General features: G+C 38.9%; 1 protein-coding gene across 1 annotated transcript in view; it reads right to left on the bottom strand.

Annotated features, from left to right (window-relative positions):
* LOC139814245 (protein O-mannosyl-transferase TMTC1-like) overlaps window positions 1–26,396 on the bottom strand; it is a 120,991-nt gene that overhangs the window by 31,754 nt on the left and 62,841 nt on the right. Inside the window, exons 3-7 of the mRNA XM_071780371.1 lie at window positions 23,024–23,097; window positions 20,898–21,029; window positions 20,327–20,399; window positions 15,690–15,793; window positions 421–610 (exon numbers count right to left, since the gene is read on the bottom strand). Coding sequence (XP_071636472.1) covers window positions 421–610; window positions 15,690–15,793; window positions 20,327–20,399; window positions 20,898–21,029; window positions 23,024–23,097 — 573 coding nt within the window. The remainder of the gene's footprint in view (window positions 1–420; window positions 611–15,689; window positions 15,794–20,326; window positions 20,400–20,897; window positions 21,030–23,023; window positions 23,098–26,396) is intronic.

Consider the following 26,396-nt stretch of genomic DNA (forward strand, 5'->3'; position numbering starts at 1 on the left):
AGGTATTGAGGTACAGGAGTACTACGTTTTTCTTGTGTTACGCCCGGCCCGCGGCAGAAACGTTTAACCGCGGGATGACATTTCGCGGACGATAACTAGTGGTCATTCCGCTTTATGATCTCGTAACGTGACCAATAACGTCGGCAAGTATCTACGATACTGATCACTTGAAAAGAATAACTTTACGTCGATTCGTCGATAATAAAGTAAAAGAATTCACGTAAAATTTCTCCGTAAATCTCTCATTAAAGCGTGACTTGCATGATACTGTACTGTAAAGTGAGAATAGTAAACGATGTTTCCAACGCGCTTTTTAGAGGAATATTTGTAAACTGCGCATAATAATTTATATGCAAATATTCCGTTTGATTTTAGCACAATTTGACTATAATCTACAATTATCAAATTTTATATATTTACCTCGAAATCCGTGAAGGCTTTGTACGTGAGAACCAGACAACCGCCGAAGAATATACAGGTGGCGAGATTTCTGGTGTCCGTAAAAGATGTAACCAAAGGAACCGATCCCATCTGCCAATCGTGCGAAAGTATAGCCGGACACAGGAGCAACCAACAATTCAGCGCTGCCAAGTAGCAAAAAGTCAACAATCTGGAATTAACAACAAGTGTGATTAGATCATGTAGTACCATACAGTTGTATTTAAATTAATAACAAGCATATTTGAAAGTACAATTATTAATATGCTAATAATATCCGTTTGATTCTGATTTGACTGCTCTAAGAACATATTCATTTGATGTTGACGAACAAGTTTGTCGCCTTTAATGCCTTTTTCCGAAGAAAATTGGCTGCTCAATTGTGGCGACGAAGGCAAGTTCTCGCGATCGGTATTGTCCTCTTGGCGTGAGGTGAAGAGGTCGGTCAATGAGGCCTGGAGTGATATCCTCCAGTTGCTGACATCGAGGTTCCATTTTCTCACTATCAGCATCCACCGATATAATCACCGATATAATACCCTCCCCTAGTATCTCCACGACAAGCGTCTGTACGATCTTCAACGAGGATATTCTCGGTGTATCGTCGCGCTTCTCGGGACGGCTTACTCGGCAAGTCTATTGTCTCGCGAACAAGCCCACGCACACTACGGGCCGTATAATGCGCCGGTAAATATTCGCTCGCGCCGTTGTAAGTGTTAATTCCGATGGCTCATGAGTCCCTCTAATTGTCCCCGGCACCAGATGCGGCGTCACCCAGCATCGGCTTTATTCACCGGGTAGTCGAAAAGTGAATGAGTAACAACAGGACGCGAGATATGTAAGAGATCTTAAGCCCTTTCTCACAATAAATTACCCGGTTGATACAAAAGCGTGAATTTATCTGTGTGTAAAGATAAGAGAGACATCACAAATTACGATGGAAATACGATGGAGATTTATAACGGTATGCGCTGTTACATCGCGATCGTTATATATCATCGCGGGTTAAATAAATTTTCTCTGCCAACCATTTTTGATAACATATATTCCGCCAGTAATATGACTTTTTAATGTATTCTAATGAATCACTGTTCCCTCTAAATGGTACATCAAAACGTACTGAGAGGCATTAAAATTTGAATATAGAGAGAGTCCCTAATTGCTCCCTTGGCGCAAGAAAAATCTACATTCTGTGCAGCGATTGTTCTAAATGTCCCACGATTAACGACATTTATCCCTTTGTTATTTCGTGCTTGAGCACGTATATTGTACTGCTACTTGCTAATTAATATCCATCTCTTGGATAGTCAGGGAAAAAAACGCAATGTAACTCTCAAGAAAAAAAAACAAAGATAATAATGTATCTCAGCTCTGAGCGGCCGTCCTTTTTCTGCATAATTTTTCTTGTCGCCGCCGGCTATCTATATTTTCATTTTGTTGAAATGATTGATGAAAGCTTCTGCATCACGATTTCGCGAGACACGGGAATTGGGAGCTCCTGATGCAGAAATAAGAAGCGATCTGAAATGTCAAAATAATAATTTGTGGCATATGTCAAGCGCGACGCACGTACCGCCGTATGAAAGAGCAGGATTTCCCCGAGAAAACGGTCGCACAGAGAGTGACATATTCCCGCACGTCCACTCTTTTTGGAAATCGCGGGTATTACAGAGATCGCTATAAATCTAGGAAGGGATATTCTCAGATTTGTGGACTTTCATGGACTTCCATAGACTCGCCCAAACAAATATCCGCTTTTCAGAGCTAGACCTCCATCATAGTCCGCCAGTTGGTAATAGATAATAGTATAGTAGTAATAATATTCATAGACGCTTCTCTATTTTCATTTGCTAAACATATAAAAGCAAATGAGTAAACTATAAATTTACCGGCATATTACATAAAAAAGCAAAAAAATAATTTTAAAAATTTCTTATACTTTGTATTTTTAATTTGCAAATTACTTAATTTGCAAATCTTTTTTTTATTTGCAAATTTAACGTTATCTCCCGTATTACTTCTTGTTTATTAATAAAAGCGTATTAAGTTGGAAATTTGTAATGCTGAAAAATTAATCAATTGGTTCAATTAAGACCATTTCATTAAGATGGTTCGCGCCAGACACCGTTTCTTGTTGGCCTTACGATCGTTTGTCAAGTCGACGAACTTCAGAAAAAGCTTTCCTTTGAAGCCGTCATTCGCGTAGAAACGCGATGTCATTAGCTTTTAATCGGAGCGTTCCATCAATTTACCCTCTCTTTCATTCAGCCACCCTCTTTTTCCTCTATACCTTCGTGATATGCGGATATCGATTCTGTCGATGCTCATAAGCGGTAAACTTTTCCGTCCGTATTCTTACGTAGGGGTAGAGGTATTGTTGGCTTCCAAATTACGCGCATTGTGTCAATCATAGCGAATCTATATCTCACATACGAAAAGCGGAGAAACTATATCTCGGATTAATATAAAAATTATCCATGAGTCGTCAGTATTATCATATCAGATGTACTTGTCATCCGTTATTAACATTCGCTTAGAATGTGTCCGAACGGAGGATGACAATTTTCAAAGCGCTTCGAAACGATCAATCATAGTTGAGAAATTCATGAAACCAGGTGCAAAGTGGAAACTTTAATCGACGCTCGCGTGATAAGTTCTTCGCACCATCGTGTCCGTTCGTTTCGTCATCGCCGGCACGTAAGAACTTTGATCTCCCCGTACATGCTTTTGAATTCAGATGAAAGCAATTTCCCTCGATTACCAGGCCGAGGTGCAAGATAGGCTACGATCGATTCGCACGTGTTCCTAAGCATTCACTTGGCGATTTCGAAGCGAGATTTATTGCATGCATAATCACGCAGCTTCTAAGCACGCGAACTGGCATCATTTTTCTATGTCAAATTTTTCAGATAGTCACCCCATTTGCATAAATGCAATTTCCAAGCGCGAAGTCATGGATCTTGTAATTAAAAACACATGCATACCTGTAACAATTTGTTAGTAATGTTTTTCACACTATATCAAATTGAAATGTAAAACACTTAAGTTGAAATGCAAATACACGCTTTAGTCTAAAAATAAAACTAGATATCTCAACCGATAGAAACACATTTTGCTAATGCGCACTTATGTTATGTATTTTCTTTTATCGTACAAGTGTTTATGATCCAAACTCTCGGAACGTAGACTAAATTTAGACGCTTCGTAGCGGTATAATAAATTATCAATCTTCTTGCGAGACAGCGCATTTTGTTTCGAGACAGCTCGTATTGCGTGAATAATCGTGACGGTCGTGAATCGTTATAACCGAGAGGAATAAATTGCGCGTCTCTGAATTATGTTACATCGTTCCTATAATAAATTATCTTTTGCGTGATCAATGATTTTTCATCGTTGCATTTTCGCACGTTCTTTTTTTTCTCTTTTGCAAAAGCCTGGACACTGAATAATCTAATATTCGGATTATCTCGTTATTCTCATCAAAGGGTCTGTCTAAAAAGTAGAGGCGATCGGCGCTGTTGCGTACGAAGCGATTGACCGGGAAACGACACGATATCGTGAGAAGAGTGACGGTGCGGGAAGAGGTCTCTGTAATAGAGGTTTATTGGCAATTAATCTTGCGAGCCGGATGTGCCCGCTTCGTCGGGCACGATACACTTCCGTCTCAGCGAGCGACCGGTAAACCGAGGAGAGATGTATTGCGCCGTCCCACACGGAATCAAACGTACGTCCTTCTCTCCGTCCTTCCTCCCGTCAATGCCGAACCTCCGGTGTACGCGCCGTGCGTCTTTGTCAACCGCACCGGAAGTGTATTGTTCTCCGAGTACCTCCGGTGCGCTCGCAAGGTGCCCATCAACCTAATCGAGCGGGCTAACATACGTAAGTGGCGTTATCTTTTTTCGAGTTCGCGTCGCGTACTGTCTAATGTGTTAAACTTAACTGAAGTGCATTCCATTTCATCGCGATATAACATTGACAAAGCGTGGAGTTGATCGCCCGTTACGTTCATGCGTTTATCATAGTTTATCGTGCATTCCACGCCCACGTCAAATTATCCGATGCGAGGGTGGTATCCTAAATTAGTTCTCTCTCTCGCTCTCTCTCTCTCTCTCTCTCTCTCTCTCTCTCTCTCTCTCTCTCTCTCTCTCTCTCTCTCTCTCTCTCTCTCTCTCTCTCTCTCTCTCTCTCTCTCTCTCTCTCTCTGCGCAAGAGTATCGATTTTCTTTAATATTTAATAGTTCGATTCTGTTCCGGTGGTGTCACAAAGAGAACAATAGCACGCATCAATGCACCGTTTCCGTGAATAGTAGTAATTCCGTCATCAAATTTAACCTCGACGATCGGATACGCGAGCTGCGATATTGCGGTTTGATTTTCAATCGACGGTCTGCCGATAGAAACGTGCGCGACATAGAATTCAAAAAAAGGTCGCGCTTGTCACTATTCGTTATCGCGTTCGTCACCGGGCTGCGGAAACTATTATTATAATTATTTTTATTGCGCAACGGACTGCCATCAGCGCTATTATTATTTCCATTAAATCAAATTAATGGTCATCTGCAATGGCCGCGCGCGCCCATCAACACGAAGTGCATTCTCAGTTTCTTTAATTAAGAATTGTTATGGAGGTGAAAACAGAAATGGATCGAAGCCAGAAACGGCATATGTAAATATTGCCATTAACCCGATCCACGTTTTCCGTTTAAATGCACTCACTCGCTTCCGACTTTTCGTCGTGCTATAGCCATGTCGTTCAGACGTTGCTCTTCGGAAATCGGATTTTCTTCCCTCGGTGTTAATGGCTCGTATTAGTTCGACTCGCGCAAGTTGTTTTAATTGAGCGTACACGAGAGCATCGGAATTCTCCACCGGACCCTAAAGAAAAGAATAATTAACGAACGAGCGATAAAATCGGTACTGTTTAAAGCCGTGTTTTGGGATATAAACGCGAGAAACGTGCCGTGCTCATGTCAGGAAGTTCATAAAGGATTCTTGCTAATTAAGAGCATTCGATCGAATGGCGTGCAAAAGAAATTACATCCATTATTGAATTTCTATACGTAAAATAAATTTTCTTCGCATCGCACTGTCTCTGTTAATTATTTATTCAACGTGTTGCGCTGTTTAATTGCCGCATTACGATACAATATTTGATTATGCTTCATTAAATATACTCAAGGACCATATATTTCTCGATTATCCTTTGTACATACATTATACTTCATATAACGTATGTATTGGCAAAGCAACATTCATCGACTAATGCACTGTACGCTCAATAGACTATGATCGGATGGAATTGATGTAACACGAAATTGGATTGAAATGCTATTTGCAGGATAGTAATAGTTATATGCTTCATTGCTCATAAATGATACATCGTAGTAATACCTATCGATCGAATCATTTAGTTCATTGTACGGTTAATTTTGTAACAAAGTTGCGTTTCTTTCCAAACTGATAAATGTATTACATACTGACGTTATTAGGCGTTAATATAATTAGTCCAATCTGCGAGGATAAATTTCCTCGCCGTAGTTAAGCTCAATCGTGTATAAACTTTAGCCACGTATTTCCACACATTATTTCTGATATACTCTCGTAGAGTAGTTTCAAACTTTATGACGAAGGCCGAGACTAGAGCCATTAATACGGCTTTATGTAATTTACTTGAGGACATTAAGCACTCATTTACCTATCTGTCCAAAATTACTCCAAGCTTTTCATATTTTATTACAAAGTATATATTTGACATAGCTTAAAGATTATAGATAAAATATGAGATTAATGTAATAAGACATATATATATTTTTAAGAGAGAGAGAGAGAGAGCGTATAAGAGAGAATTGTTTATTCTGTCAAGGAATGCAATTTTGTCTGTATGCCTGTATCTGTATATTCCGCGAATTCTTTCGCACTTTGATACTTCTGGAAATAGTTACGATCGAGAGTGAAAGCAAACGAAGCAAACCGAGGAAAAGTAGGAGACAGAAAACAGTGACATAGCAGCAGAAAGTGAGAGAATTAGTAGGTGGGTCTCTACGCAGATAATTTGTGGCATGCAATCCCGGCCCAGGAACCCAGCCAGAATAGGTAAGGCGTAAGCTACACCCATTTCGCAGTAATTTACTCGACTTCCACCCCTTCCCGAACGAGTGGAGTCGGAAACGGCAGGGTTGATTGATCGAAGGCGAAGCACATCGCCTCGCGCTCGCGGTAGGATACGCCGTCAGTCTTGGTTACTAACATACGGAAACTGATGACGATCCAGTTCTACGTACGGACGCGTCAGAATGGATCCAGGAAACGCGTACAACGAAGCCGCACGCTACGATTTAGCTATTCCACTGCCGACGCCACCTCTCGTCGCGCGAATGCCTCTCCTACTGTGGTCTGGTATCTATATTTCTCCAACTGCACGTTGTAATGAATGGAAGACGTACGGTATGGATGATGACGTACGGAGGTTTCGGGTCTCGGGTGAAACGTTCAGGGTTCAACGCATAGCCATGTATATCAGATGTGTCGTTGAGGGATTGTCAACGACATCCCCGGTGATGTTTCGTTGCTATATCTTATAGCCATTTGCGTATCCACGTTATAACGATATATACAAACAAGATCTCTCAGGAATTTCAAGTTTATAACCCTATATTCCCGCTTCATGAAAGAAAGAGTAACGTTCATCAATGAACTAGTCTGTTTTGATAGTGTCCCTGTGAACAAGATAGGCCATAAGAGACATAGTTAGGTTTTATCGTCGCTACAACGTGATATAAGTAAATTGATATAAGGAAATTTCTCTATCTCAATGTTAATTATTATATGATATTATAAAATATTCGTTATATAGACCAATTTTAGTTCTCCTCGAATATATATATTAATTATCAATTATTAGCACATATAAGTATTTAAATTTCAAACTTGTGAAAGATCTCTGGATATTATAACACAAACTAATGTGATATGGATATACGATTCAAATTTATGACATTTACATTAACATCTCACGATACTTATTGACATATTAATTTTATACGAGACTAATTTTATTGTAAGTCTGAACAAGAAACATAATTATAATGTGGATGATCGATTTTTCATGAATATTATCGCGAGTAATTTAATAATGCTTGATAACATTTATCTGTAATATTTAAGATTAATGCTCTCTATATGTAAATAATACAAATACATCTCTGCTCCGTCTGCATAACTTTATATCTTGTTGTACCTAAGCATATAAACTAGTTTCTGAAACAATAATATTCAACGTATATAAATCGCAGTGGCATTTTGCATTATACCGTTAAATATTAAAAGAAATTTAAACCAATACTTGAGTTAAACAGTAACACTTTGTTATTTTTAACTACCATATGTGTGTCGAAATTTATTATTTTAATACAAAACAGTATTATTTTAACTTTATTGGTTTAATTAAATTAACATTGTTTTGGTTAAATAACGACATATTGAGTAGGAGCAGCGGCGACTTATAAGAATGGTTAAAAATAACTCAAACTGAGTATACTTTGTTACTACGAATTTAACAGTGTAACATTCTCAAGTGACGTATCGGTAACACAGGTAAATCGGAACGTACACGATTACTACAGACAAGAAATCCCTTAAGCCTTAAGCTATTACATTTATTCTATTCCCTGTCAGTAATAAAGTATTTATTCGAGCGTCATCCAGAACGCAACATTAATGTCCCACTACACATTATTATAGAACAATTTTTCTATTGCAATATTTATATGTATGTATATTCTACATATATATAATTGTCACAGAATGTCTCACTGTAATCATTGATGTCTCGCAATCAAATATACACAACAACGTAACGATGCGATACATTTAAACCTGTATGGAAATACCGTTCGGGTAAGAAAACCAACGATGCGGCTTACCCAAAGTGCTCTTAGAGGCTATAAGGAATTTATGTCATACAGTATCAGTTAGCCTGAGACATTCCGTGGCTTCGGAGCTCGGTGTAAATGCGTGCTGTTAACCGCGCCCTACATCTTTAAGGCACCTTGGATCCTCTGAGGCATCGTATACGGTGGAGCGACGAAATTTCGCGGCCGTACTGACTTAATGTCCTCTAAAGTGGTTAATGGATAATTTAACGTCATTGCGCAACTCACACAAATGTGCGCGTCAATGGGCGCGTGTTGAGGTAGCTACACGATGAATGACTTACATCTCACGTATCATGTTGATACTTCCAAGATTGTTCATGTAAGCGACATCAAACGAGAGATAATTTCGCCAGAGTATGTAAAGTTCGACGTTTACTCGATAGATATACATTCGTACACACACCCGTGAGCAATAGATTTAGCATCATTGGATCTTATCTATAACAATAAGACGCTCAAGTCTTAGATAAAACGTTCTCATTTATAATGGTAGATTTGCCAGTTTTACGATATACTATTATACATGAACATATCAACATTTCTTATGTATAAAAATGCTGAAACTTCGGAAAAAGCTAGACAATCAGTGACGAAGAGTAGAGAATGGACCGAACTGTCGACGACGAAGGGAAGTCAAGTAGTTTCCTTGCACATAACAAACAGTAACACCTCAGGAAAAAGCGCAGTAGTCCAAATGGCGGGTGTCTTTATTATCAAGAATATTTTTATCACGCTCTAAATTTTGTTCTTTATAGACTTTACTTTATTTCTTTTTTTTAATCTTACATCAAAAATAAAAAATAAAACAGGATTTACAGGACGAAAGTTATCTTGGAAACCATTATTGTACTCGCTTCTATGGTTCGCCATCGATCTATGAGGCGAACCAAGATACGGACAGACATTCTCGAGTTTCGAAACATCCACTCGTCTTTCGAGCATCGGCTAATTGGATACTCCGCAGCCGATACCCACAGCGACATTTTCTTTTTCTATTACGTTTCTTTCCTCTTGTCTTCATTCGCCGCAGATGACGTGTATTTTCCGTTTAGTCTCACAATTTCCCGAGCTGAGAAAAGTTGAAATATGACTCGTTGAAAGGCCATGTAACAAAGAATTGTGTTCCAAAACAATGCGCTTATAAACTTTTGTGTTTCTAACATACCACGAATTCTATCATAAATGGAAGCACATTAAAGGATCGTTGCAAGGCATTGTATGAGGTATGAAGTATGAAAAATAAAATCCATCGCGGAAAAGACATGTTAGAGGAAATGACCCATTAACAGGTATACTGGTAACAAATTCTTTGATGTAAAAGTGAAAGAGGGAAAGCTGTTTGATATCAACTTTGTTGCTTTGTTCTCGTATATGAAGTATAAAATTTACCACCGCGAGAAATTCGTTAGAGAACAGTGCCTAGACCCTCCGGATATAACTAATTACGCGCACTCAGCGGTGTCGTCGCAGTAGCTTTGTCAGGGGCGTTTTATTTCTACGCCGGAATTTTCACTGTCCAGAAAGTTCTCTGCCCACGTACATTCTCGTTGATCTTGCGAGAGATAGGATAACTACGTTGTGATCCTTTAGTTCGTTTTCGTTACACAGTTACGTAATTATCGCATCGTGTTAGACACAAAGTTTTTGATAAATGAGTTAAAGTATATACATAGATTCTACAAGACATAAAAATTATCTTATTCTGAAGAACATGCATGTGTTTATATAACTGATTTACTCGTTTCTTCTCGTTTGAAAAAAGAAAACGATATTCTTTCCCATGCAGGACATATATTCGTTTGACTATCGAACATTTATTTACGTAGTTATTTAACAGCCTAGTTTTCTGAACGTTCCGTAAACGATGTTAATTATCTGCATCGGGTGTATATCATCGTGCAATCTTTACGGGGAACTCGCAACACGATAGTTTATAGTAGAGGATGAGGGTGGAATTCCGGGAAGGCGCGCAGGTGCTTGAATAGGACATAAATTATAACAAGAGTATACAAAGTTGCTACGGGAAAGTACTTACGATGAGAAAGAAGCGCGTATGTCCGTAGTTGACTAGCGGTATTAACCGAGCGTGGTGCGCGAATATTCGCATACAAAAATACGCCCGAAATCGTAAATCTGCCTTGCTCTTAGGTTAACATGTGAGAAATGGTTTTGCATATTCTCATAATTTTGAAGCTCGTGAACTTTATATCCGGCACTTTTTCGCCAGCTATTACACGAGCATTATAATCCCGCGATAACCAGTTATTGTCGTTTGAATATATTGGATTTTACTGTATGAGAATAAAATAGAACTATCTAACAAAATACACGGATCAATTTGAACTAATGAATGGGAAACCACTTTCCTTCGATTCTAACGTAAAAAGGAAAAATGCGAAAGGTTTGAGCTTAGCGCCATTTACTGCGGAAACTTCTGATTATAAGAATTAATCAACCGGCAATGAGACATCCGCACGGAAACTGATCTGTAGACTTAACGCTTCGATAGATTATCCAGACGGAAAACAATGAGCATGAGTTTCACTATTTTTCACTCTCGATTGATAGGGATATCTTCTATATATTTTATTCGATCGCGCTAACACGAGATTTGAAGCCTTCAATAAAATCGGAATTATATTTTATATAACTCCGACGCTTTATCTGACAGAATCACAGTTTTATTCATCCACAAGATTTTAGGATCTATGGAGACAGAGCGAAATAATAAGCACTACAAAGTATTTTCAAAGGCCGCTATTTTGCAATATGCAGCAAAATACTTTATGCGAACAAATTGAGATACGCGATATTAAAATACAGAGAGTAATACTTCAAAGATGATTGAACAGGACTTTCAGGAAAATGGCCGTGAGAGCGCAGATACAAATTTTCTCGTAACAATATTCTCGGTCAAAGGATTACGTCATAAAGACATGCTATTATACATACAGCGATGGAAATAGAAGCGAGAGAGCGAGAGGCGTTATATTACGCTCTATCGCTATCACATGCATGAAGTTCCATCGCTCGTGCATGATTGTCAGTGCACCGTAAATGACTGGTGCTGCATACGTTTGCATTTCCGCATAACGTAGCTCATAAATATGAAAGTGAGTTTCAACATCCTTCTTGGAGAAAATCACGTCAATACGCGACAACTTGGTTCGACTAGCTCTCGCTGAATTTTAGCGTGAATCCAATGATTCTTATATTCGATTTTAAAATCCAACAAGCGTAATCGACAGCAACATTTCCCTCTATTGTTAAGAATATTTCGAATTTCGACAATTTACTGTCATTCACATATTGAATAAAGTAAATGTGTCGAAAAAAAAGGATTTACTCTCAATGTACAAAACATGCGATTGAATAGAATTGTGCATGATTATTCTAACGCTTCTCTATCACAGATATTGATAAAAATTCAAAGTGCACTCTGTCATGTGTGGATAACGTCTCGTTGATGTACATATCAAGGACTAGCCCGTGTGTATGTATCCGTGTGTATAATTCAAATTCACAGGACGAAAGATTTTCTGTTTTATTTTACGCGTATTATCGTAAATGTTGCTTATAATACACATAAATTTTTTATACTCGCGCGTTACGACACCATAAGAAACAAAAGAGATATCGAAATCAAACGGAGAGGAAAGTGGAACAATCTTTTTACGAGGAAACTTACGTTAACCATTTATAGCGTATTCCTTCTATTTTCTGGGATATTCCGCAGTTCCTAAGAGGTAAGCTGTTTTATAAACTTATAAATCTCCCAAGAGTATTCCAAACGTACAAACGTAAAGAAGAAGTTTCAAGTTACTATGCTGCATAAATTCCAATGAACTCTTGCGGCGATTTAAAGAACACAATGAGGTCTTGCAGTAACCTCGGGGAACTGGTTCCATCGTCGTTATCATAACGACGTTACATACCTTTATTTGATACACAATTCAATCTCTGCCCTAATAGTGATTAAGAATTATTCGCCAATCTCGATTTAAAACGCTAAAATATTCGTAATACATACAACAGCACACATGTGTATATTTGCATTTTTTAATTATTACTTCAAGCATAATTATCATGTAAAATAAATGTAAAATAAAAATCTATAACTATTAGTATTTATGATAACGTCTATAACTCAATGAATTTTATCATCGACGTAATTAAATATACAGCTGAGACTCTCAAATAATAATTTGATTATTGCTATTTTATGCAATTTTATCATCAATCGTTTTATATCTTTAATCTCCTTGTAGACTGCGTCATATTTCATGACAAACTCAATATGAAACGGGAGCATCCTTTATTGAGAAAAATCTCGCTCTCGTAGTAACATTTGTATTGTCTTACGAAGTCTACCTACCGCGTGTTAATATTTTACGACAAAGCTGGCGCAGGCTACGGTGGATATGACACGCGTATGGCGCCCATAATATCATTGCACATGGGTACAGCAATAGACCGAGACACGACGGGGCGGACCCGACGTGGAATTAATCACTGCGAAGATCGTGTACGGTATATACGCGAGTCTGTCGTAACCGGAGGGTCCCTTTAACGATTCCATTTACCATGTACAAGCTTGATGCGGAAACCTCTAATACACTCTTTCGCTACTCTCGACAGTGAATTTCTCCTAAGATTCGTTTGAAGATGTTGTCGCACATTTACGTAGAATCTTTGAGTAATATAGATACAAGATTTTCTCGGTACTATTCAAATACAACATTTGTGTCAGTGTGCGCGGCACGTCATAAAACATGGTCCTTGATTTTAGTCAATTACCTGGTGCATGATGTAGCACATTGGATATGCGTTCGTAAAATTGACAGCGTGTTCGGATAAGGGAGTTGATGTCGCACGACGATGTAAAATCGCGAATCTTACGTGGCGCGGAGCAAGATTGAAGCGGTACGGGCGCATCTTGCGTTGCAGCGAAGTCGTAATTGCGCGTTGCGAAGCCCTTGTTAATAACGAACGAGCGCGGGATGATTTATATCGTAGCCTATTTAGCGGCGATTAGCGCCTCGCGCATCAGAGTTACGCGCGCCAGTCGTCCGCTTAACAAGCTTAAACTTAAATTACCGTATTAATCGCCCAGCAGCACCGCAGGGTCTAACCGAGTAACCACCTGAGCGGCCGAGCGGTACACGCGATCGCAAATATGTCGCCCGGTATTTCTGGAACCTCGTAAACATATAACTGCATTAGAGTAGAAACTCCACGCGCGCGACCTACGACATTCTGCCGGCAAATCTCCTCAAGTTGCAGCGTCACCCAAAGGACACGTGCCGCCGCGTGCGCCGCATGTGCGCGTTCGACGAGGAGGATATTTCGGAGGACAAGGGACTGGAATAACACGGAGGGAGGATAGAATTTTGAACGATGTGGAGCGCTATATACCGAAACGCTGGTCCGATGTAGGCTTGCGCGATCGTAAATTCTGCAGAACGACGTACATCCAGCCAAATTATACATCTCGTAAAATATTCCCGCCCGGTTTCTAGAAGACAGCTTGAAAGTATTTCGCCTAATATCTCCCTCCGGTTCGTTTCTTCCTTTCACTCGACCGCGGGAAAGCGAAGAGGGTGGAAAACTGGGATTGTACCGGGGAAGGAAGATGAATAAATACGGCGGTAATTCGCAAGAGGACAGAACACCACTCCAATACGTTTTTATATGTCACAGAGACGGTAGGGTACAATAATGGAAACAAAACAATATTTCTTAATGTGCTGAAATTATCAAACATTTCCTTTTTTAAAGCAATAACTAAAATTTCCATTCTTCACAGCTCTATTTCCGTATCGTCAGTGAGACACGAAAGCGCGTCCATAGAATGCCCGTATTTAATTAGCGTTTCTTCATCAGTCGTGTTGGAAAGAGGAGAATCATACTGTCAGGTTACACGATCACGTGAAAGAAACGTACAGAAACGCAGCTTTTATTATGAAAATGTAATGGTATAACTAATTAATTTTGTAGAGCAAGGAGACTAATTGCATTAGGTTTATGGCTGCTTCGAAATATGTGCTTCTGTAATTAAGATAATTTTTTACGAGCGTGAAAAAGACCGCTCCGTCTCCGTGGTGCTCTTGCCATAAAAGAGCTCTACGAGGTGAATGTGTTTCGTAGTCTCGTCATGAACGGAAGTTTTGCGGTGTCGCGTCGAGAGAATCACATCGCGCGACCATTTCCATTTTCCATCTACGTGAAACGTCAGGACACGTCCGTTCCTTGTGAGACGTAATAGATACGCGGCGGTCATGCGATATCGTTGAACTACGGGATATAGCGGAATCGGATTTACTGGACATGTTCAGTGAGCCGTAAAATCGGATCATATATTAGAAAATTTTTCGTGAGCGTACGCCGCAATTTCAGAATTCTCTTCGAACGCCTATAATGCGCCACCGAGAAAACTTCTAGAAACGATAGAAGAAAATGTCTCAAGAGGTTATCGAGTGGATTAAAATTGCGAATCGCGCGGTATCGCCAGTACCGTCTTCGATAAGATCAACTGAGAGATTTTTCGAGTAGCGTCGAAAAGTTGCATCGCGTTCGAAACTCTTTGAGGGTGGGACTCGAATCGGGCCAGCGGGACGCGGCGCGAATCTGTTGCAAACAGGCAATTGGAGGAGTAGAAAAGTTGGGCAGACCAGACTTCCGGTTTAATCCGAGCACGAATCGAAAATCTTTCTCCGGCTGACAGTCATCTAACGCTCCTGAACCTCAGGATGTTGCATTAGAAGACATTTTAACTCAAGTATAAATGAATGGAATAAATAAAAGATAGAGGTCTTTATCTAGATGATCTCTCTTTCTCGGAGAATTAATGTAAGAAATATTATATGAGTACATAAAAAAGTATTCTATTTTCCTTCCTATGTTCGTAACAATCACAGAATTGGCGATGCATCCATATATATCCGTATAAATGTCCATTCTCTTTCATTTTATGTCAGTTTCGTGAAAGTAATCGGATAAATGGCCGATTTGCTCTAAGAATACATTCTTTCGCAGAGGTGTGAGAGCAAACAAACAAAACAGTATGGCAGCTTAAATGTTTCCAACTGTTGAAAGCACCGGGGCGAGAGGTGAATACGGGCTGAATCAGATCAAAGGATAAAGTCGTCTTGTTTCCATTGTCATCCAACACTTTGATCTCACGTATACGCGATACGTTACTCCTCAACGAGGGACAATGGTATAAAGTTTCCAGTCGTTCTCAATCGCTGCGAGTTTTGAAACGTTGTAATAGGATTCTACGTCGCGACTCGCGTAACATAAAGGATTTATACTCACCTGACGTGGAAACAGGGATGAAAAGCAGCTGGATTATCCTGTGCGGAGAAGTTCGGCAAAGTACCATGAAGTAGAGCGAGTCGTACCACAAAAAGTATGCTAAACTGCAAACATTAAATGGTCGATAAATTTTCATATTGTTACAGAGACACATTTTTCGAGTGCTTATGGAAATGTCCAGATATACTTTATGACAAATGTAGATTTGAAAACTTCTGTAATATTTAAACTAATGCTTAAACTAATTTAACAAATTTACTTTCTTAATACTTTGCTAACAAAGAGAAAAAATTAAATCGTCACATATAAAAAGTTTTACACAGCCGTATGTGAATATTAAACGTGAATAAATCAAGTGTCTCTTATATTTTAATTAAAATGCGCTCGTATTGTATTTATTTACAACTGCAACTCTTATGTTTTACATTTATACTCCATCATAATTCAGTCATAAATTACCATTATATTCTTGTATTTATATAACAAAAAAATGAAATAACAAAGTAGCTGGAACGGTGCTTTCAACAAGCAGTCTCTCAAATTTGTTCAGCATTATTATATAAATAAGCATTACTCAACTTATTTATTCACTAACATAGGTAGAGACGCGTAAATACAGAAACACATAAACTATTACGATGCAGTGAAGTGAATCAAAGTAGAGTTAATGGTTGAAAAGTGAGCAGACAGCAAAGGCAAAATTGCGCATTCGTATGCCGTGTCCACATGATACAATTTTCTCTTTACGTTAATTATTCATCATCTGTAAGATACGTGGCGAGGAAGCTAGTAATACGTCTCGCAATAATGTTACTAGTCGACGGGACGCGACGCACCAGTCACGTTCCGCTAAATGGTTTAATTAAGTAACACGATTCACGGGTCTGAATAGCAAAGAACGAAGGGTAGAGTCGCTTCGCAGTCTCTCTCTTGCGCCAAGACGTCGTCACGTTCACGCAGGGGATGACACGGGACCGTCGTCACATTTCCGTCACGTCCTCCGCAGAGCTCGCTAACCCAATAGACGTCCGTGCCATCCTCCGATAGACCACTCTCTATCCCTTATTCCGGAGTTATCCGGGGGCGTCGTTGGCCCTCTCACTGTCTCTCCGCCTTTGTATCTACGTCGGGGCCTCTCTCGCTCGCATTCTTGTCGGCGGACAGACACGGCGGTGAGTGGTTCTGGAAGGGTTGGAGAGTCGGACAATATCTGCCAATTCGAGGTATTCATATCCTTCAGGATCGAAGTCGATAGACGAGGGTAGCGTCCGTCCTAAGCGGTCATACGAACACGTCGTATATATATACCTAACGCCGTCATCGAAACGCCGCGTTCTGTCGAGACGTCCGACACCAATGCCGGCCTTGTTCTTCGATGGGAAGCTCTTGGAATATTGTATTACGCCACCACGAAGATCTCCCGGCTGACCTGCGGAATACGGCGAGAGGGGCGGAAATTCAATTCCGATAAATATCTGATGCGCGGGAAATGTCGTATCGCATATTGATGCTTTTTTTTTCGACGTTGCAAACTTTTAACCGGAGATGAATACACAATCGTAACGCTTTGCGATGTAATGATCAAGTACAGTAACAATACAGTAGCAATGAAATAATAAAATTATTAGAAATTACGGTACATTCTACGAATTAATATTCGCTATTCTTTTAAGATTAAGATCAAGAATGCATTTTCTCTTTGCGAAAATGCATTCTTTTAATATGTTCGATTAGATATTGATTATTGACTAATTCGATAATGATGAAGAAAGCAATCGCGATAATGCATTTCTTGCCGCTGGTGGAACAGCTTCGATCGTAATTTGTCTTTGATAGTAGTATCTTAAGGGAGTGTAATACAAGCGAGAGTTAAGCGTTAAGCCAATCAGATAACAGTGAGCATAGCGATGTACAATCAGTAAACAGCGCATCTCTCTCTCTCTCTCTCTCTAATAGATTGGCCTATTGATTAGGTTTGTCACCTTAGACGTTAGCTGTGTGATACACGCCTTTCGCGCGCGTGTCTTCTGATGCAATAGCGATAATATTTTAGTGCAGTCAGTTTTGTTAACGATTTAAAAGCACTTGAATTTCAAATTACTTGAAATTTCTCTCTAAAAACAGAAATCATTAGCAACTTTAATTTATAAGTGACAATGAAATGTTATTTTGCAAGTAAAATATAATGTTCTTATCTCAATTTGCTCGAATAAAGAATCTGTAAATCTGACAGATTACATTTAACGTTAGTTAAATAGTACAGTATTCTATTCTAGGATATTAGTGGTCTTTGCCGGCGATGAAGACTGAGAAGCATCGTTGAGAACGACGTACCTGAGGGCGTGTAAGTGTTACGGGATGGCGGAAACGACAGGGGTGGAAAGAGATCCGGGATATGTAGATAACTGTGTGAAGGTAGGTCGTGTGCAAGCACGCCTCCCTCGTTCGGCAGCATAAATTAGCATAACTCAGAATCGTGTTCGGTTAAAGTACTTTCCATGCGCAACCTTTATTCCCGCATTGGCCCACGTGACGGGTCGTGCTGCCCTGACTTACCACAATACGTCTTGAGGGCAAAATACATTATTTAGCAATTCCTGCACCGAGGGAAATTATACAATTGAGTTTACCGACTAATTATACGCTACAGAATTTTAATGCGCAACTTGAAACTCTGTTACTTCAAAAACAGTCTTACTCTTATAGAAACTTAACTTACAGAATGATTAATATAACTTATAGAAAAAATTAATATTGCAGAATTGTTGTTCGTTTATATATCATTTCACAATTGTCAAATATTTGATAACTAATACAATGCCTGCTTGGCCTGTTTGGTAATGGATACGTTACAGCACAACCATTACTGATTGTGTGAGATATGCTATCTTTATCGAACGCTTTCCCGTGTTGGTAAGGATACTTAATACGACGCCGTCTAAATTAATTCGCGACAATAAAGACGATGAGCGCCGGCGCCGCAAGAGCTGGCGTTTCTTAGGTATGAACATCAACGCTAGTAAAGCGCCGAGAATTTAATAGCATCTCGTAAACTCCGTTTAGGAGTTACACCCTACGTGTCGTGATCGACTAGCATGACCTCGATGGATTCGTGCCGAAAATACGAGAAATTCACATTTTTTATCGATAAAATTTACCACCTAACTTGAGACTCCTTTGAAGATTCAAGGCACTTCACGCCTGCGTGGATTTTGCTAGAAAGAGAGAGCCTTCTTAAAAGCTTTACTATTCGCAAAAACTTTAAATCCTGTTTGAAAATCAAGTTTCAAAGAGGATTTCAAATTAAACGCATAAAACGTTCGATCAAAATTAAACCGTGCAAGTTTTTCGCTTCTTTGAAGTGTACTCAAGTTAAAATGATGTTTAACTTAAATGAATCCTGAAGAAAGATAAATTTGGCATTGAATTATTGCCGTCATTTAACAAAATTAATTACGAGAAAGCTGATTATTATCGTGTATGCCGGTAGTAAACCCGTGCCATATTTTCGATTGCCGAGCGGTATACAATAGCCATTTATGCGAATCATATATCATTCTGTTGATCTTTTGAAACTGCCGCTATTTCATCCCACGCTTCGTTTGCTGCACAGTTTGTCTTGTGTTGCATAGCAATTCGGGGAATGTTATTTATTTTCCACGACTGTAAAGGGAAATTCTCTACGTCGAGTGTATCTATAGTAACGATCGTTAAATTTGCTTAAGGCACGAGTTGCTGTAAACATCGATGTCTGACTATAGCCGGGCGATAAAAACGAAAGATATCGGTCGTTAAGAATTAATGCGGACACGGAATAAAGGATCCGCGCTAATTCCGCGGATTATAGAAGAGGGACGATCGTGTTTTCTCTCTTAATACGTAGGGTAGTCCCCTTTAGGTATAACGCCGAGTACTAGCAGCCGAGTACTACGTTACAACAATACGTGAATACACATTTGCAGCAGTCTGCGATCACTTCATCAAAATTCTTATCTTCTTCTTCTTCTTGATACCTTCGATAAATTTCCTGAATAAAACAATCAAGGATAAATCAATATTATACAATATGCTTCTCTCTCAATTGCCGTCGAGGCTTACTGAAGCTTGATTTTTCCGTTAATCCAGTTACGTGATAAGTTGAGGGTGCACGGACTTAAAAGGATAAATATAGTCATGGACATCCCTGCAATTCCCTGGATACCAGAAGCGCAGACATTGTCGTTAATACAATAATAACAAAGCCAGTCGCTCTTCCCACACTCGTCTGAAAATCCTATGGGACTTCCACGCACGACCAAATGTACATGATGCGTTGAGAGTATTTTGAGAGTATTTCAATCCTCTTTGACCCATTCATCTATATTGCAGATGGAGTCATTCTTTCCTCTTAATCCTTTAGGAATATTCAGCTTTAGGATTGATTCAGCTAACATTAGAGTGACAGTAATGTATGAATATGTGTCGCCGAATTGAGACACAGGATTTTATCACGATATATTCACATTATTTCAGCGTATTATAAGTCGAGAAATTGAGGGCAATATAATTATAACAGAGGCAATTATCGTCTTTTCATTATTACATATAAGTACAGACGCGACTTCACTTGATACTGTACTAAGTTTATCTCAACTTACCGAAACGAGTAACGGTGCAGCACGTCTTGAAAAATATCTAGAATCGTCGTTCCACTTGACTTCGAAAATAGACCTGTAAAATACATGTATCTAGTGCAGAGGCTTTTTTCGTATTGCAGATTATATTATACATCTGCCGTCGTGAATACAAAAAAATGTGTCGAACATTGCGTCACTATCACTATATATGATTAATAGTGCACCTAGTCAATGTTTGAAAAGTGTTTGCGTTTCGACACGGAACTTAAACACGTCGAAATATTTTTGCCGTATTTTCTACCGTCACGAGGAGCACATTTACCGCTTTGGGACATGCGACATGAAATTGACGGTGATTTCCGATGCGGAGCGAATAAACTTCGTAATACTTTATATGCATAGCTTTCTCGTCTAATAGCCTCATTTTTCGAACGCGACACAAATATCCTAGATTAATCTTATTGATTCTGAGGTATTATAAGTAACTGAAATCAAAACAGCTATATCAATTTAAAGTTTACCTCAAGACATTAAACCTTACATTTCGCCGTAACGTGCACCACGCTCCAATATCGAGCACTTAAACACTTACCTCTTGATTGAATGCCAGGAACGATAGAGATCGTAAAGAAGGTTTAGTACCAGAACAGTAACGCCAGTTTCCTTCGCCAACATCGATAGGGCACCCAGGCAAACGCTGGACCATACGTAAGCCGTCTGCTGACTATAAAAAAAAAAACAAATATTTAAATATTAGACCAAAAGATATTGTATAATTGGATCGAATTTTTATGTACTAAAACACACAAATCGATTACCGTGATTCAAGTTTTCAAATATGACGGATTTCCATTATTATACCTTTATTCAAATATTATACAACAATAAAGCTAAAAATTAATAAAGTTAAAAATTAACGTAATTTAAGTACACGAGCGCCTTATAATTTTAATGTCTTGTAATTTTTTATTATTACAAATATATATAAAAGATACAAAAAATTATTTATATTTAGAATTTGTAATCTCTTTGTAAAAGATTTTTATTTAAGAAATTAATATAAAAGAATTATATACAAGTATTATAATCAAAACCGCTATACATATGAGAAATAATACTTTAATAATACAACTATATTTTTGCTTATACAGATGTATTTCATGATATTTTCAATATATCGTTCTCTTCTCGGGTCGAATAAAAACGTCGGTATCGGGAAACAATTCTCATCAAGAACATTGATCCAAAGACGTGTAGGATTTATTCGTTTACGTCGGTTGGCATGTGTATCAATCTATGTTGAATGACAGATCCGTTCCAAGATGTCTTTTGGGATTTTTAGGAACAACGAGAGAGAAAGAGAGACAAAAATGCGAGACTGGTCCGCTGAGACAAGATCGCGACTTCTCGAGAACCCGCTCATAAAAGCGAGGTAGAAAGGCCGCGGCAAAATGGAAGTGTTTCTTACAATTTACATCAAAGCTCCCTAAGTAAGATTAATCGTAACTCGCCGCAGTAATGGCGGAGAGAATACACTCTCGCGCGAATGAGAATACACTCTATAGAGAAGAAAAGCGATCGAGAGTCGAGAGAATAACGAGAGTCTTGACGATAAGCCAAATATATAATTGGAATTAATCATCGGTCGGCTTAATCGCCGAAGGATTTAAAAGCGAGGCGTGGGATGGTTGATAGACTGAATTGAAGGCGGAGGAACTAAGAGACACCAGTTAAATAAAAAGAAAAAAAAAAGGTAGATAAGCATAGAGCGCGGGGTGATGAAGTAAAGGTGGTAGGAAACGAAAGAGAAAGAGTACTCAAAGGCAGCCAAGAGTAATCAATTTCCTAGGTTCGAAGACAAGCATCTTACCCTTCCGCCAGCCATTGGCCGCCCAACCATTGGCCAGCCCTACAGACGGAGTTTTACCTTCTTGTCTTCTGCAAACGCTCTTTTATGTTGGAGTACGACCTCTACGGAAACTTTTTATGCTCTCACAATCGAGTCTGTCTCTACAGATTTTTCGCCATGTCAGGCTTCTCCGTGCAGTTTATTAATGAAATTTACTTAAAGTTTCTAATTAAGCTTCTTTTACGATTAATTAAATTTAGACCCAGAAGTAGCAGACGTATATCTACCGTAAAATGAATATTGCGAGAATAATGTCTCTTTAGAAATGTATAAATTGAAATTGTTTTGTGCGTTTAGTCATTCTTCTTAGCCCTCGTGCTGAAGATCGATGCGAGCAACCCGGGACACATTTGCGATCCCACGTAACTATAATAGTAGTTTGTAGGGTAAATTAGTTTAGTTCATAATTTTCGGGCTCCATGTTCATGAGAACGAATGGGTCGCTGTTTTGGCGTCAGGCTGGCGTCGTCGCGACGTTAAGTGTCGCCCGACATTCTTGACGTATGCGCAGCCCCTAAGTTTCCCTAGTTTGCAGGAGGGTATATCAACTGTATTCTAACTCTTAGATAATATATAAACGTGAAGTAGCATAAGTATGGGATTTTTCTTAACTTGTTAGCTAAATTCTCTTTCTGCGAAACTTTGAAATTTATATTTGTTGTACATAATAGGTATAAAAAGATGTATAAGTAGAAATTTTATATAAACCGCGTGTATCCGTATTCATATTCGTTAATCTTAAAGAAGATTAAATGTGCCGGAAACTTCAGTAAGACTAAAAAACTTAAGTTATTAAATTATATACTCACCCGTGATAGGCAAGAAAGGACAGCAAAAAGAAGATACACGCTAGAACATCCGCTCTGCCTACGATGCCAGTCACCTGCAACATGAAATGATATAAAATATAATAAAAAAGGGTAGGTATGAATGACGTTGCCGCGATACATAAGTGAGATACGAATATTTTTATCTCTAACGCGTATATATACGTGTATACTTATACATTATACTCGCTAAAAACTGAAGTGCTCACTTCAGTCCGGTTTCAAAAATTCTCTTCACTCAACAAGTTGCGGTTATACGAAAGCAATTCTTCGCCTGGATCACTTTTGTTAGAAGCGAAAAGAGAAAAAGTAGAAGCGCAATAGAGGCGAGGACTATGTCTAGATCCTCTCGGAAAATAGGAAGCGACAGCCTGATATTGGATTTAGCGGTGTAACACGAGAAGGCTGATCCGGAAGATGTGTGAAGCCAAACCAAAGATCTTTTTCGTGACAAACGAGATGATGGACAAGACGAGCGAGCACGTGAAAGTGCGAAAGAGAAAAGAAAGTGGGCGGGGGTTAAGATTGTCCAAGTTATCGACAGCCCAGCACGAGTGAATAACCGAGATTCTCAAGGATCAACTCTAGCCAGGGAAGCCGACCTGCTACCGGAAGCTGGATTTACTCGCCGTACTCATCTCTCTTCCTTCCTTCCTTCCGCCCTAGTGGGCTAAAGTACCAGGTGTACCTCTAAAATTTACGAACCCCGTCTATCACGGTAGGACGACCGACCTCCCACCTCTTAACGAATTAATTCCACGGAATCGCGGGTGTACGATCTGCAAGGGGAATAGAAGCTACGAGGCAAGGATAGCGAGAAATCAGAATTTCTAACATAAAAAGTTCTTTCTGAAAGAACATGTCAGAATCCCGTTTGTTAAGCCGCTTACATATAACTTCTACAACATTATATGTTATTAAGTTAATATATATCTAGATATTCTCTTTCTGACTATCGATATGAGCTAATTGGCTTGAATTCATCAACTATTGTAAGTATCAATAATTTTATTTGAGTTATTTGATATAAATGCTTGAAATAACTTGTAATAATGTGGCGTAAAGCTAAATAGATTACATTAACTATAAAGTGAATTATTCATATCTTATCCAGCAAAATATATTGTTCCCCGATGTGCTTGACAAATAATTCAAAGATGAAACAAAGACCATTACCGACGTCAACATTATCATTGAATTGAGAATTGTAATTATAGGTATGAGAGACATTGATGAATATACGCTTTCAGCGACGCGAGAGAGAACGGGGATGCAATTAATCATTCAATTATAGCAAAACAACACCAGGGAGGAATAACAACTAACATTTATCTTCCAAATTTGGCGTGAATTGTATATGTAAATACGACATGTATGAAATACGAGCAAAATACACGATGTACTTCCGATGCTTTGCATAAAAATGGCAGTATTGAAATATTAACAATGCGACATTTAAAATATCTTCTTCTTCGAGAGAGACATTATATTGTTTTATATTGCGCGGTTTTGATCGAATACTTAAACAAACAACGAACATTCAAACAAAGCCTGTGGAGAAGACAAACACTGAGGTGACATTTCATTACAACTTCGTTCTTTTTTTTTTTGCCATATCGCTATCCATACTCCTGCAGCAAGTGGACTCGGAGGAAATCTTGCTCGGGAAAACAATACTCCGTCAACGTCAAGGGGAATGATAGCCGAGTCCGAAGCAGGATCCGCTGGAAGAGCAAGGAACCATAACCGAAGGGTCTGCTTAAGATAACAGAGATTACGATGACCACTTTGCGATAGATTCCTTCACGCGCCTCTTCGGCACCTGTCAGATTTATAGCGAGGGATAACAGTCAATTGTGAAAAAAGACAAATGGCCGATAGGGCATTGTCTTAACTACGAATAATGGGCCATTGAACGGTAGAGAAACAAATGCGAGGGGACACGGAGAATAAACAAATGCTCAAACATCGTTTATTATGCGTCGATGGTCATAGAGCCCATTTGTTTCAATCCACTTTACATCAATTCTTTTCACATTCCATCTATGTTCCGAAAGCTTAATAGGCTTATCCTATTTTTCATCCTTAAGAGAAGGTATATATACGAACATATTCATGAAAGTTATATTTAACATGGAGATGATGATCTATTACATGAATACGTTCCACAGTCACGCAGTTACGAGTTGAGGAATTTACGACACAAATAGATATGAACTAGTGAAGGCTGATGCGTTCGTTCGACTCGATACTAGTTTGCTCTAGTTTATACTTAGTCGAACTCCATTAGCATCTCACTCGTTCTGGAGTTTAATTGATTATATGAAGTGCTACATTTTCTTGAAAGTTCGCTCGTTATTTCAAGATAATTTGAAGTCCTAGTCTTCTTTAAAATTTTCAAGTCTTTTTTTTTTGTATTATTACGTTCCCTTTTTTATCCCCGAAGATACGAACCATTATTATTAAGTATTAATAATAATTGTCTGGAATCAGAATAGCTATACAAATTTCATACAGAAATTATAAAACTGCTAAATAATATTATTTCTTGTTATCATCTCGTTTCTGTGTTATTTTCCGAAGATGTTTGAAAATCTATTATTAAATTTCATATATTTATGCATAGCTTCCGAGTGCTTTGTACAAGTCATACAATATTATCGCATTCTGACAAGTATTATTGTTACGTTTGCACTCAGTTACGCTTTTGTTTAGCGAATTGAACACATCTATGCTAATACTAATATTCCCACAATTAATTAATATCATCATTCTACGCGGTAAACCGCGGGCAACATGGCAAGGGGAGAGAAAAGTAGTGATATATATCAACGATGACGCGTAATGCCGTGCAACACTCGTCAAATTTCTAGTAATACACGAGTTCCACCGTACGGGTTAACGTCACAATCAATTGTACATTAGCGAAAGATTATTCTGTGATAGAGCGTGTAATGAGCATGACTGTTTTAATTAGCTGATTCGTGAATATACCGCGGACGAATGAAACAGGCAAGTAAATCACACACACAAGCCATTATTTTAATATAACGTCCCATTGTTCCGTACGAGTTAGTTAATTCGCGTTCATACATGCTACATAACACTCATTAAATTGCTCGCAACTGCATTTGGCGAATGCACGGAGATGAAGATGTAGCTGTCTCCCCTTCCTGTCGGCATTAATATTTCCAACCTTGCGGTATATATATTCATTCTGGTCGTGATATAAAATTAAGCGTTCGGATACCGCACGAGGCCAGAACGAATGCGCCCGGCTCAATCCCGCGATCCGCTGGATCTCCTGTGAAGGAAACGCTCCACGCGGGTCGGAACGATCGCGCAGCTTCATGTT

Source organism: Temnothorax longispinosus, chromosome 6 (assembly GCF_030848805.1).
Source record: "Temnothorax longispinosus isolate EJ_2023e chromosome 6, Tlon_JGU_v1, whole genome shotgun sequence".
NCBI lineage: Eukaryota > Metazoa > Arthropoda > Insecta > Hymenoptera > Formicidae > Temnothorax > Temnothorax longispinosus.